Here is a 15,066-nt window from a genome sequence, read left to right on the forward strand (position 1 = left end):
CACAATCTCTTTTGTGTGGGAACAAGTGGTCTGGCTTTCATGCAGCAATTGCTCTTGGTCTGTTGATATTCTATTTACAGGTAATAATAATGCCCACCATTGCTGGGCTGGGCAAGATGCTTAGAACTTTATGTACCTTATTTAATACACACAATCATCCTGTATTGGTATGATCTTTTCATTTTACAGATGAGAAGACTAAACTAAGGTTTGAGAGAACTAGGATAACTCGCCCAAAGACACAAAGGAGCAAACAGCAAGGCTGGAATTCAACCCAAGTGCAGTTTTTCAAATATATCAGAATCCATGTTTTTGAGACTTCCCTGGTGGTCCAGAGCCTGACTCTGCACTCCCAATGCAGGCAGCCTGGCTTTGATTCCTGGTCAGGGAGCTAGATCCCACAGGCTGCAACTAAGACCTGGTGCTGCCAAATAAATACATAAGAATGTTTTAAAAAATAATGATAAAAAAATAAAGAATCCATCCTTTGGGATTATCCACAGAAGCCTTTCCATTTCTCAGCACAAGAAAGTCAAGTGAAGTGGGGCTCCTGCAGGAAAGAGGGTGGGTAGGATGGGATGAACTTCTGTTTATCAGTGATGCTCAGACATTCAGTCATGTCCAACTCTTTGCAACCCCATGGCCTGCAGCTGGCCCTGTTCTTCGGTCCATGGGATTCTCTAGGCCAGAATACTGGAGTGGGTTGCCATGCCCTCCTCCAGGGGATCTTCTCGATCCAGGGATTGAACCCATGTCTCCTGCATTTCCTGCACTGGCAGGTGAATTCTTTATCAGTAGCACCATAAATGTATCCATCTAATTGGTCCACATCTCTGATCCTTCCCAAAGCCAAATATTAGGGATCACCTTGTGGTCTAGATAGCTCCTAGCTGTTGGTGTCAAAATCTGTCTCTCAGAGTCTTAGGGTTCAGTCAAGGTTTTTTGGAGGTCGCCCCTTGGAAACAAGAGAGAAGTCAAGGCAGAAGCTGACAGGGTGTGAATCTGCACCCGAATCTTGCCTTGAACTGAATCAGTTTCATCATTTTTACATACTGAAGTTCTGTTTAAGAACTGCTTGTGGGAGAGAAAAAAAGTGGGAGAGTTCTCTCACTCCTGCAATTCTGAAAACCGCTACTCTGGCCAAGAAAATTATTCAGGACAGGGGACCTCGCAGGTCCCAGGCCAGCTCTGAGCATCCAAGAATGTCCTTTAACAACCCTCTGATGGCCGAGGGGGGAACCTTCCTCATTGGCACTGGGCACCATTTTCTTTTGCTGCACATTCAGACAATGGGCAGTGAGCCTGGGCTTCACAAAGACACAGGTGGTAGTACAGAAACATACAAATCCACAGTGTGAGGGGCTTTACGAGCTGGGATTACCTGGCACAGCAGCTGCCGTGGAATCTGTAGAAATACAGGAACGGAAAGTCCAGGACGCTGAGGAGATCACCTGGTGGAAACAGCAAGAGCTGACACACAAAGCCCGAAAGCCCTCTGCCCCCTGCCCCCTGCCCCCAGCTGCCCAGAAATGCACTGTATCAGCGAATTCACTCCAGCATTCGAGGGTCTCTGTCATCAGCACTGTCTTAATATATTAATAGTAGTACGATGTGCTGTGCTAAGTTGCTTTAGTAGTATCTGACTCTTTGCGACCCCATGGGCTGTAGCCCACCAGGCTCCTCTGTCCATGGGATTCAGGCAAGAATACTGGAGTGGGTTGCCATGCCCTCCCCCAGGGGATCCTCCCAACCCAGGCATCGAACCCGCGTCTCGTGTCTCCTGCACTGGCAGGCAGGTTTTTTACCACTAGAGCCACCTGGGAAGACCAAGTATGATGACAATTATGACCCATTTAGTGAGAGCCTGCCCTGAGCAGGACTCTGTGCTAAAAGCTTTCCGTACATTGTTTTTCTCAATGCTTGTAACAGTCTGTGAGGCTTTCTTATCCCCATTTCAACTGGAGCTCAGAGAAGTGAAGTGTCTGAGATTGCACAACTTTCGAACTCTGGAGCCAGAACATGCACCCTGGTCACTCCAAACCCTAAGATCTTTGCTCTTCATCAGGCAGCCACCTCTGCCTCAGCCAGAGTATAGGACAAAAAGAATCTTTTTTTTTTTTTTTTTAAGATTTTTCTATTATTTTTTTTCTTATATCTAAAAAAGGATCATGAATGCATGCCTCTGACATCTTTTCTCATTTTTGTGTTTTAATTACCAAAGAGAGCAGGGGCCAACAGCCATGCATACTCATTTTAGTTTAAGGTCCAAAGGGTACATTTATTTCTAGTGAAGTAAGTTCATTCTTTTAGTTCCACTTGGTGCAAGAGGAAAATCACACATATTGGCTGCTTCCCTCTCTGGAATTTGAACTTGGTCACAAACAAGAAGTCAGGAGATTAAAAAAGCAGAAAGCCTTCCAAAAATGTCCAGAGAAAAGGAATTAAGCATTTCCACGGCAGATAGCCTAATCCTTCCAAATCTCGGATTTCTGAGATTCTGGAGGCGCCAGGTCTTCAAGACCCCCAGGCCTGGGTCTGTCTCTCAGTTCTGGATGGTCTGGAGCCAGAAAGGCTAATTTTCCTGAGTATTCACAGCATGGTAGTGGCAGTGGAACATTCTTCATCACTTTTTCTTTTTTTAATTTTTTAATTAGGGGATAATTGCTTTACAATTGCTGTATTGGTTTCTGCCACACACCAACATGAATCAGCCATAGGTATACACATGTCCCCTCCCTCCTGAACCACCTCCTACCTCCCACCCCATCCCACCTCTCTAGGTTGTTACAGAGCACCAGATTTGAGTTCCCAGTGAATTTCCACTGGCTGGTACTAATGAACCTATTTGCAGGACAGCAATGGAGAGGCAGACACATAGAACAGACTTGTGGACAATGGGCGGGCGAAAGACAGGGTGGGATGAATCGAGAGAGTAGCATTGAGACATATACATTACCGTATGTAAAATTAGATCACTAAGCTTATTAACCAAGAGTTTCAGAACAAAAGACACAGTGCATGCTACACTTCCTCAGCCTTAGATGATCTCAAATGGTCCCTTTGCTGTTCATCTGAAACTATCACAAGATTGTTAATTGGCTATACCCCAATACAAAATGGTTTTGGTGTTAAAAAAAAATTAAATTAAAAAAAAATGATCTCAAATGCTTCCACCATCAATTGGGAAAGAAAGGTGTGAATTCCATTTCTGTGGAGGGTTGCTCTTTTTCTACCGTAACTATCATGATTTTGTTTGGTTTGGTTGGTGCATATGTACCTGTGTTTAAAGTGAGAGGGGCTTCAAGGATCTGATTTTCTTACGGCCCAGCAAAAGGCTAAGAATTTTGTTTCTCGTTATATTCGGCCCCACTGAACACCTCTGTCATCTACTCGAGACATTTGGGTGGAGGCACTTTGTAACCAACATCAGGTCCAGACGTGTAAAGCGCATGAAGAGCTCCACTGCTTCTGAAGGCCCTTTCCTTCCAGAAGCCACAGCCAGGGTAGCCTTGAGCATCTGGATCCTAGCGGGCGGCCCCAACCCCCTGCCAGGAGGGTGGAAGGATGTTCTCCGAGGCTTTGTTCTGTCTCTTTAGCGGCTGTTGGTTCTTGGCTTTTTCCCAACCTCCCTTTCAGAGTGAGGGAGACTGCAGTACAGTCAGTGTGATCAGGAGGACTGGGCAGAAAGGAATACATTAAACGCACGCCTCATACTTCCTTGGGTGCTACCGCCTCACTCGGGGGAGGTGAACCGGGCTCCTGGTGCCCGGAACAGGGAGGTGGGGCAAGAGGAGATCTTGACGGCCCAGCCCAAGCTGTGAAGGGATCTGCAGGGCAGTGGAGTGGTCATGAGTAGACAGGGAGGGAGGAAGATAAAGCAAAAAAATCACCATCCTAAGGAATTGACCAGTTACATAATAATCCTCACCCAAATCCTAAAAAATTGATCACATAAATTATTGAGAGCAAGAGAGAGCATAGCTGGCTCTTTCGTTGAGCCATTCCTAAAACCTCCACACATTTGTCATGTACTTGATCCCGTGACGGTCTCTTCTGGAACCATCCTGTTCTTGACGAGTCTATGATTCTACGATTCTATGATTATTCATCACTTGTATCCACTGTGTTAGGGCCATCTCTGACAAATAACAAGTGCTAGTCAACCAAGAGTATCCAGGAGACCTCAACACCTCCTGCTTTCCCTACAGAGAATGTTCCAAACACTTTCCACTTGGCTCTGCTGGTCTTCAATCTCAAGTTTTGTGTTAGTCGCTCAGTTATGTCCAACTCTTTGTGACCCCATGGACTGTAGCCCACCAGGCTCCTCTATCCATGGGATTCTTCAAAAAAGAATACTGGAGTGGGTTGCCATTTCCTTCTCCAGGGATCTCCCCGATCCAGGGATGAAATCTGGGCATCCTACATTGCAGGCAGATTCTTTATGGTCTGAGCCACCAGGGAAGCACAATCAATCTCAAATCGACCTCTAATGCTTCCCCTCTGACTTTAGCCAGCCTCTTTTTTCACTTTAACAGAGAGGGTGCACACCAGCTTCTCAACTTAGCTACAAAGTTAGCCCTGAAGACCTGAAGATCTTGCCGTATGTGGCTGGCTGGACCCAACCACATAAGAACTAAACCCAGAAGCCTAAAAAAGGTGTGCTGCTGCTGCTAAGTCACTTTAGTCGTGTCCCACTCTGTGCGACCCCAGAGACGGCAGCTCACCAGGCTTCCCCATCCCTGGGATTCTCTAGGCAAGAACATTGGAGTGGGTTGCCATTTCCTTCTTCAATGCATGAAAGTGAAAAGTGAAAGTGAAGTCGCTCAGTCGTGTCTGACTCCTAGAGACCCCATGGACTGCAGCCTACCAGGCTCCTCCATCCATGGGATTTGCCAGGCAAGAGTACTGCAGTGGGTTGCCATTGCCTTCTCCAAAAAAGGTGTAAGGATACTCAAAAGACAACACTCCTTCACCGCTAGTGTAGAACACCCACTTAAAGCACAAAGTAAGTGATCCAAGCATTGTAAACTTGTCTTGTGGCATCAACACACGGCTTACACACCAAGGTCTGAGTTAAGCCTTCATCCTCATACTCCACGGTTAAAATTCTGCTGACTCTCTGAGGGAGTGAATCCCATCTCTCTGAAGATAATGGAGCATGAAATTGCTATAGTGAAAAGTGTGGCAACGATCTTATTACATCCAAGAACAATTGACATTTGAACAGCAGGAAAATTTCCTCTCACCACATTTTAGTCCTCAGAATCAGTGGGAAAGCAGAAGGTCAGTTCCAAGATGTAGTGAGTATTGTTGGCTTTATCTCAGTACTAGCAATAGACACCAGGTGACAAGGTCATTTCCGGTCGGATTCCTGCAAGTCCTCCTGCCCTTCTGGTTCTATGAAATGTTCTCTCTTGAAAATGCCACCACAGAGGGACCTCACACAAAGAGGAAATGCAAACTTTCAAACAGAGGAAGAATTTCTTTTCCCTACTCTTATCTAAAATAGTCCCAGGGGAAGCAAGGTTCCAAGATTCTTGGAGCTTCTGCACGAACTGTGACTTTGAAAGATTAGAAGGAGACGTAGACCCCACTCACCAAGAAGCAAACCAAATGCCTGAAAGGGGAGAAGTATCAGGGTCTGCACCCAGGACACAGAGAACTGTCTACCTGGTCCCTACCTACCGCCCCGTCCCAGTGTATCCCAAAGGTGTGTGTCAAAGCCACACCATCTGCATCACAGGAAAGCTTATCCTTCTAGCTACTCAGGACTGAGTGAGAAGGGCAGCTTAGTCAAAAGCACTACTGAGAGGCCATAACCCACCTAGCAGAGCAGCTAACATAAGACAGACAACACCAAAGGCTGGTGAAGACATGGAGTAAGCGGAAGTCTCATGCATTATTGTGTGTGCTTCCACAATAAGACACTTCAGTCATGTCTGACTCTTTGCAACCCTATGGATTGTAGCCTGCTAGGCTCCTCTGTCCTGGGGATTCTCCAAGCAAGAATACTGGAGAGGGTTTCCATGCCCTCCTCCAGGGTATCTTCCCACCCCGGGGATCGAACTTGTATCTTTTATGTCTCCTGCATTGGCAGGCAGGTTCTTTACCACTAGCTGCTGGGTGGGAGGTAAAATGGTACAAATGCTTTAGAAAATTGGCACTTTATTTCAAGGGTAAACATATGACTACTCTAAGACCCAGAAATTCTACTCCTAGGTATTTATCCAAGAGGGCTGAAAATGTAAGTCTACAAAAAGTCTTTTATGAGAATGTTGATGGCAACTTTATTCATACTAATCTGGAACAATTCATGTGCACATCATCAGGTGAATGGATAAACAAAAGGTTCATACACTGGCACACTCGTCAACAATAAAGGGAACAGACTAGTGAGACACACAACAACCTGGATGAACCCCAACACTCTGCTGAACGCAAGAGCCAGACACAAAAGGATCCTTCCTATGTGTTTCGATTTGTATGAGACTCTAAAATAGACAGAACTTATGTATGGTAACAGAAACCAGATCAATAGGGGCTTCTGGTGGTTAGTAAGAAGGGAGTGACTAGGAAAGGACATGAGGAGACTTTCTGGAGTGACAGATGTTTTTTATATCTTGATAGAGGTGTGAGTTACATGGGTGTGTACCTTTGTCAAAATTGATCAAGCTGTACATTTACGAATATGCATTTCCTTTGCGTAAATCATATTTCGATTTTAAAATGTTTTGAAAGTACTACCAAATAATGAAGACACAAGTAAAAAAAAGAAGAGGTAAGACAAAACCAAAAAGGATAAAGCCCTGTTTTAAAATGTCAGAAATTAACTGAGAGTTATATATTCCCTGGCAGTCCAGTGGTTAGGACTCAGCTTCCACTGCAAGGAGCACAGGTTCAATCCCTGGTTAGGGAACTAAGATCCCACAAGTGGTACAAAACGGCCAAAAGAAAAAAAAGAAGGAAATTAACAGAGCCTTAAAAAAAAAGAAAAAGACTGCACGCATGGGTCCTGACTCTTACTGTGTCTTAATTGGTGCAGATATAAGGAAACTTCAAAGCACTTTGGCTGACCCACACCCACTCTATGAGGTGGACATTCCACATGGAAAGTGTAATAAGCAAGCAGGAAAGAATGAAGTGTCCCTCTGTCTTAAAAATGGGCTAGACTACCCATAAGGGCTGGGTCCTATGGAAAGCTAACACACGGGCAGGAATCGGAGCTGCTCAATCAGGGCAGTCCTTGGACACTTCTGAGGAGAGGGAGTTTCTTCCCGTTTCACTTCCTTACATTTTGTAATTAACCTTATGGTCCTATGAGAAAACATCACCAAGACCCATCAGAGGGTTTAGGTCAAGTGACCAGGCTTTATAAAACTGGGAAAAACTGGTCTCCAAGGGATCTCCTAGATTCTGAGCTTCTGTAATCTCGCACACCAAATTCCTACCTTAATATCTACCTGCCTTAATTATCTACTCTAACAAACCTGTGTGCTTTTTGAAGCAGTGGGCTGCTGTTTGAGCTGCACAAAGTTGTGCATTACACAACTTCGTTCCAAACAACTGCACTGTTTATATAGACCACAGTTTTATTTGTTACCATTTCACATAAAAGTAGGAGGAAATGGCAATCCACTCCAGTATTCCTGCCTGAAGAATCTCATGGACAGAGGAGCCTGGTGGGGGATACAGTCCATGGGTCGCAAAGCGTTGGACACCACTGAGAGACTGAGTGCATGCCCACATGCACATGGACAGTGAATTCCATGATGGAACATTAAGAGCAGTTTCAAGTATGTGGGCCATTCCTGACACCCTGGAAGGCAGCCACTTTCTCTTACAAAATTTCCCTCGGAGATTTAAGCAGGGTCAGAGCACTGGGTCAGTGGGCAATGTAAGACAAACAAATAAACAAAATCTTACCTGTGGGGTGAGCTGCTAAAGCCAGGAGCACCACACTGAAAAAGAAACAGCAGACTAGTGAAGAAAGCCTCACCAGCACTGAGAAAACAACACCCATTCTACTTGGAAATAGTGAGATTTGCCTAAAAGCAAATTATCTGCACTGAATGTTCTCATTCTGACGAAATCTAACTCATCAGGAAGAGTGTGAGAATGTCCTGAAATGTCTCAAGTTTTGGTAAAAGGGCTGGATCTCTTGTGATGATTCTGAGGATCCACACTCTTCTCTGAGCATCAGCCATACCATGAATGATCACCATAGCCCGCTAATCTAAAGAGTGTCCTTGTCAGCGAAACAAAGCAGACTCTAAATTACAAAGAGGCTGCAGCCTAAAAGCTAGCTGTTGAATGTGAGCTAAATTTACTTGTGAGCTAAATCACAAAATTAACTACAGAAGGAGTGGTAGATTTCCAAGAAACTAATCCACAACATGACCCACGCCATCCACCCTGTGCCTGAAAACTTCCTGGACCAATCTGTAGTTGATGCTATAAGGGACGATGCAGGTCATACCTGTTTGGCTCTCTCCCATCTTCCTCTCTGGAAACCGGTCCCATCTCCCAGTGCCTGTCTACAAGCACCTTTGTGTGGCCCTAAGCCCACCTTCCACACCCTCTTCTGTCAAAACTCATGCTACCAGGCAGCTGGTTTAGTTGGAGGTAGGAATAAAACCTTGTATTCAAATAGAACAAAGAATGTTTGTTTGTTTGTTTTAATGTTGGATGGCCTCACCCTGCAGACACGTCTGAATAGCCCAGTATCCTGGCTAGAATCTCTAAGGGAATAGTCTGGGCATCCATGGTTTTAATTTGTCATGGCTCCTGGAAGCTATAAAGTACCAGGGCTGAGAACCACTACCTCAGATCTGCAGTTGGTGACATTACAGGGAAGTAGAAGAGGCCAGTTTTACAAGGAAACCAGTGTGAGTTCATCAGCACTGCCCTGCCCTGCTCTTGAGTTACCTCCCATCACCATTTCTGATTTTCTGACAGCTCCCAGAGGAGCAGCATCACAGAAAGAGGCGAGAAGAGAGGCGGGTCAGGACAAAGGCCATGGAGAATAGCCACATTCTGGCCATTCAGAAGTTGTAGGTTTGTAAGATAAGTGTTTACATGCAGCTGTGAAAAACATACACACCACAAACAAGACTGGAGCTTTTCTATCCTTTACACAGGCTGTCTGCTTGCTATCTCTTTCTCCAGAAAGCACATACCCTCTACATACCCCATTATTCTAGCTCACTGGATCCCCTTCCACTTATAACTTCAGCAGCAGAAGTTATTGCTCTTATGGTAGGATGTGAGGGATCCCGTTTCCATCCCAAAATATCTCCCAGGGCCTGACATGGCATCCCAAATGCCATCATCAGGATCACCCCAAACGGTGACTCTAAAAGACAAGACTAGGGGGTAAAAATAAATCATTAAATAAAAGAGTTGGTTCTCTAGTCCACGTCTGAAAATTTGTAAATGTAATGTCACACCTTCCTAATTCCTACACTGTGATGGCCTTGAGATCAAGAACCATATTTTATTCATCTCTGGATCTCAAGTATTTAGCAGGGCCAGATACATAGCAGGTTCTCTCTGTGTTTTCAAACCAGCAGAGAGATCAATCCAGCAGGCAGAGGTCCAGACAGATCTGACCAACTGCAGATCTTTGGGTTTGGATGCTCAGGGCCTGTGGCAAATCGAATCTCAGCCCTGGTTTACCTTCTTCACCTGTACTGAAAAGAAGACTTAGAAACAGAATCAGCAGTCTGAGGCAGGAAGTCTTGAGCATCAGGCTCCCCGGCAGTGAAACCCTCACACAGGGGGAGAGGCAGAAGAACTAGCAGGTGGGGGTGGTCACAGTGGCTTGATTTTCCATCCCCTGAACCCTCTGCTGCTGCTCGACTTGGCTATAAGTTCTGGTGGGGGGGCGGGGGAAGAACTGTTTAAAGTGGTACAATGTCACGGAAACATTTCAAACACCAAGAGTCTCTCTGCATTTTCAGAAACATCTCTTGAAAAGGCAGCTGGTGGGTTTGTAGGTGGAGAATACAGCTCATGTCGAACATTTTAAGCTGAGTAACTTCCTCCAGAAACCCATGAGGCCAAAACTGATAGGGGCTTCCCTCATAGTTCAGTTGGTAAAGAATCTGCCTGCAATGCAGGAGACCCGGGTTCAATTCCTGGGTCGGGAAGATCCTCTGGAGAAGGAAACAGCAACCCACTCCAGTATTCTTGCCTGGAGAATCCCATGGATGGAGGAGCATAGTGGATTACAGTCCATGGGATTGCAAGAGTAGGACACAACTTAGCGACTAAACCACCAAATGCTGAAAGGCACTTCTGTGAACTCAGTCCTCTGGACAGAATGCTGTTGCATTAGGCAAACCCGAGCTTCAGACAGCAAACCTCGTTGTTTCTCAATTAGGTCCTGCAGGGTGCCCTGGGGACTCCCAGGATTCAAGAATGCTCCCAGGCCATTCTATTGAGTGGCTAAGCCTTATTCTATGCCTGTTTTGGGTCAAGGGTACAAAAGAATCCACATATTCAATGCATGCATGTGTGCTAAGTCGCTTTAGTCATGTCCAACTCTTTGTGATCCTATGGACTGTAGCCGCCAGGCTCCTCTGTCCATGGGATTCTGCAGGCAAGAATACTGGAGTGGGTAGCCATGCCCTTCTCCAGGGAATCTTCCCAACCTAGGGATTGAGCCCTGGTCTCCTACAGCTCCTGCAGTGCAGGCGGATTCTTTACCACTGAGCTACCGAGAAAGCCCATATATTCAATATTACACTTGATTTATGACATTTAAGTGTAATCTATTCAATACTATTCAATACCACACTTAAATGTCATAAACCAAGCCTCACACTTCATCCTACCTTAACAAAAACACCTTCAAAACAACCTGGAACTCCAAATTAAAGCAGAATTCTCAGAGTCCCTGGAGCTTCATGTCAGAAGGTGGCGGTGTGGGGAAGGTCCAGCCTCTGGCTCCCGACCCCCAAAGCACCCTCTTTTCTCCCCAAACCAGGCTCCATCCTGCACCCAAAGGACCTCATACATGTGTGTTGTGTGTGGACATCTCAGCCTGCGAGTCCATCCTCCACCCACAACCTTCCCGCTAAAATCCTTTCCTTGGACATCCACTGGGTCTAGGAATGAGTTAAGAAGACAGACTTTGGAATCCATTTGGGTAAGAAATCTCAGGGCCCAGTGTAGAAGAAAAGGTGTGGGTTCTTACCAGCCTTACAGACTCCAAAAGCCCTAGGGAGAGGCATAGCCCTCTTTAGTTTGAGGCTGGTTGGAAGCCCTGCTTGTCTGGCCTGAGGGCAGGATTACTGTTTCGTTTCCTCAACTCTGATCATCTCACCAATTATTTAGGTTGCCTTCCTGGCAGGCACACTGGCTCAGATCTCCCCAATCAAGATATTATTGAAAATAAAAATCCATTAGCTCTAGAAGAATATAAATTATTTTTTGAAATTTTAAAATTATATTTTACCTGAATAGATAGTTGAAGTACTGCTGGTCAATGTCACTAAGGAATAAGAAGAAAAAAGATAAAAGATGAAACAATAGATGTGTTTTATATCTACAGAATAAAATTTTCCTCTATTAATAAATTATACCTATGTACAAGTTACATTTATAAATTATCAAGAAACAATACAAAGAGTACTTCATTTCCTGGCTCATTTTTGAAAATCATTTCCTAAGTTAGTACCATCACATGCAATTTCACTTTGGTTGATTATTTCCTTTGGGTACATCTGCAGTTTCAAAAGCTGTGTTGGGACTTCTGTGGTGGTCCAGTGGTTGAGACTCCACCCTTCCAATGTAGGGGGCGAGGGTTTGATCCCTTGTTGGGGAACTAAGATCCCACATGCCACCAGGCTTGGCCAAAAAATAAAAAATAAAAAGTGTCAGCTCTCTCAGGCCATTGGACTGACTTCTAAGGCTACCATATTTGACAAGTAAAAATACAGCACACCCAAATAAATCTGAACTTCGGGTAAAGAATAATGCTTTAGTAAAAATGTGTTCCAAATATTACATGAAACATACTTCAACTAAAAAAATTATTTGCTGAAATTCAAATTTAACTGGGTATCCTGTATATCATCTTAACAACTCTACCAACTTCTTGCTGCAAAAACACTTTATTCAAAAATATGGTGCCCTAGAACCCATCACACACCCTCAGAGTATATACCACCTTCTCCCAGGAGTCAGTCCCTTCAGACCTTTCTCTGTGGGCCTCAGTTCAGTTCAGTTCAGTTCAGTCGCTCAGTCGTGTCCGACTCTTTGTGACCCCATGAATCGCAGCACGCCAGGCCTCCATGTCCATCACCAACTCCCGGAGTTCATTCAAACTCACGTCCATCGAGTCGGTGATGCCATCCAGCCATCTCATCTTCTGTCGTCCCCTTCTCCTCCTGCCCCCAGTCCCTCCCAGCATCAGAGTCTTTTCCAATGAGTCAACTCTTCGCATGAAATGGCCAAAGTACTGGAGTTTCAGCTTTAGCATCATTCTTTCCAAAGAACACCCAGGACTGATCTCCTTTAGAATGGACTGGTTGGATCTCCTTGCAGTCCAAGGGACTCTCAAGAGTCTTCTCCAACACCACAGTTCAAAAGCATCAATTCTTCAGCGCTCAGCTTTCTTCACAGTCCAACTCTCACATCCATACACAACTACTGGAAAAACCATAGCCTTGACTAGACAGACCTTTGTTGGCAAAGTAATGTCTCTGCTTTTGAATATGCTATCTAGGTTGGTCGTAACTTTCCTTCAAGGAGTAAGCGTCTTTTAATTTCATGGCTGCAATCACCATCTGCAGTGATTTTGGAGCCCAGAAAAATAAAACACTGTTTCCACTGTTTCCCCTCATCTATTTCCCATGAAGTGATGGGGCCAGATGCCATGATCTTAGTTTTCTGAATGTTGAACTTTAAGCCAACTTTTTCACTCTCCACTTTCACTTTCATCAAGAGGCTTTTTAGTTCCTCTTCACTTCCTGCCATAAGGGTGGTGTCATCTGCATATCTGAGGTTATTGATATTTCTCCCGGCAATCTTGATTCCAGCTTGTGCTTCTTCCAGCCCAGCGTTTCTCATGACGTACTCTGCATAGAAGTTAAATAAGCAGGGTGACAATATACAGCCTTGACGTACTCCTTTTCCTATCTGGAACCAATCTGTTGTTCCATGTCCAGTTCTAACTGTTGCTTCCTGACCTGCATACAGATTTCTCAAGAGGCAGGTCAGGTGGTCTGGTATTCCTGTCTCTTTCAGAATTTTCCACAGTTTATTCTGATCCACACAGTCAAAGGCTTTGACATAGTCAATAAAGCAGAAATAGATGTTTTTCTGGAACTCTCTTGTTTTTTCGATGATCTAGCAGATGTTGGCAATTTGATCTCTGGTTCCTCTGTCTTTTCTAAAACCAGCTTGAACATCTGAAAGTTCATGGTTCACATATTGCTGAAGCCTGGCTTGGAGAATTTTGAGCATTACTTTACTAGCGTGTGAGATGAGTACAATTGTGCGGTAGTTTGAGCATTCTTTGGCATTGCCTTTCTTTGGGATTGGAATGAAAACTGACCTCACCCGGCCCCAAAACCCATTGATCACTAGGGGGCTTTGACCTGGCAGCTCCAGTCTGACCAAGGCCTGAATTCTCATCTTTTTCATTTATATTCAGCAACTGTGCCACTGACTGCCTTCAACAAAGGCTTCATTTTACCTCAGAACAGAGCTAGTGATGGGAGGGACTTCTGGGTCTAGTTTGGAAGGGGCTGAAGAAACAAGAAAAAAGACTTGTGCTTCTGAGCTACAAGAAGTGAACTGGGGCCCAAGGAGGCCAGTCACATAATTTTTGACAAAATGTCATCTAAACAGCCACCCTGAGGGAAGAGGAGAGACTTCCAGGCTCTTCGCACATGGCTGGCGGCTGGCACATTTCAGCTCCTGGTGGACCCAGACTGCTGCCCTCCCCCCATCCTGGACTCTCATAGTCTCTCTGATGGAAGAAGCTCACAACCCCATGGGTCTCCCCCTTTCCTTTAGTGAAACATTAACTTACCAGACTTCAAAAGTTCCCTGGTGTCAGAGTGAGTAAGAATTCGCCTGCCAATGCAGCGGACATGGGTTCAATCCCTGGTCTCAGAAGACTCTACATGCCACAGAGCAACTAAGCCCTTGAGCCACAACTACTGAGCCCGAGTGCTGCGACTACTGAAGCCCGTGTGCCTAGAGCCTGTGGGCCTCAACACGAGGAGCCAGGGCAATGAGAAGCCCGTCTGCCGCAACTAGAGAAAGCTGGTGAGTAGTAACCAAGAGCCATTGCAAACAAAAAATTTTTAATTAATTAATTAATTATAAAATATATGTGTGTAAGTCACTCAGTCATGTCCGATTCTGCAACCCTATGGACTGTAGCCCACCAGACTGCTCTGTCCATGGGATTCTCCAGGCAAGAATACTGGCCATTCCCTTCTCCAGGGGATCTTCCCAATCCAGGGATCGAACCCGGGTCTCCTGCATTTCAGGCATATTCTTTACCATTTGAGCCACCAGGGAAGCTCCATAAAATATATACATGTATTTTTTTTAAAGTTTACCTTAACTTGTTGAGTTTCTGGGATTTCTGTAGTATCTTATAAGCCCCTGGAGAGGAAGCAACAGGAGTCACTCGCACAGGGAATTCTTCAGGGGGCACGAATCCTCAGGGAAAAGGGCCTCTCTTCCCTGCAAGGGTCACCCGCAGCCCATAGAGGGTGACCAACAGCACTCTGGAGGACTTCAAGGATGTGCATCTGGTAATCCCCCAGATGATGCAGTTCACAGAGAAAGGGCTGGGCCAGTGAGGCTCATGGTCGCAGAAGGCCACAGTTAGCGGGAGGCCTGGGTTTCCTCTGATGGTGCCATGAGAAACATCACTGGATTTCTGAACTGTGCGTCACAAAGTCAGGGCACTGTTTTGCCTCTAAGAGAGGAAACACTGGTTTGAAATAAAGTAGATGGTCCTTTTATTTCACCCACTTTTTTTTTAAGTGTACTGCTGAAAGAATTTTTATGGACACAAACTTCTGGATATGGAATTCTCCC

General features: G+C 45.2%; 1 protein-coding gene across 13 annotated transcripts in view; it reads right to left on the bottom strand.

Annotated features, from left to right (window-relative positions):
- Positions 1 to 15,066, bottom strand: part of TMEM241 (transmembrane protein 241) — a 123,513-nt gene that overhangs the window by 46,598 nt on the left and 61,849 nt on the right. For all 13 annotated transcript variants that reach the window (XM_025273115.3, XM_025273114.3, XM_025273118.3 and 10 more), the window contains exons 10-13: positions 14,580 to 14,625; positions 11,459 to 11,494; positions 7,924 to 7,958; positions 1,382 to 1,451 (exon numbers count right to left, since the gene is read on the bottom strand). In XM_025273115.3, the coding sequence (XP_025128900.2) occupies positions 1,382 to 1,451; positions 7,924 to 7,958; positions 11,459 to 11,494; positions 14,580 to 14,625 (187 nt within the window). The remainder of the gene's footprint in view (positions 1 to 1,381; positions 1,452 to 7,923; positions 7,959 to 11,458; positions 11,495 to 14,579; positions 14,626 to 15,066) is intronic.

This window comes from Bubalus bubalis, chromosome 22, assembly GCF_019923935.1.
Source record: "Bubalus bubalis isolate 160015118507 breed Murrah chromosome 22, NDDB_SH_1, whole genome shotgun sequence".
Classification (NCBI taxonomy): domain Eukaryota; kingdom Metazoa; phylum Chordata; class Mammalia; order Artiodactyla; family Bovidae; genus Bubalus; species Bubalus bubalis.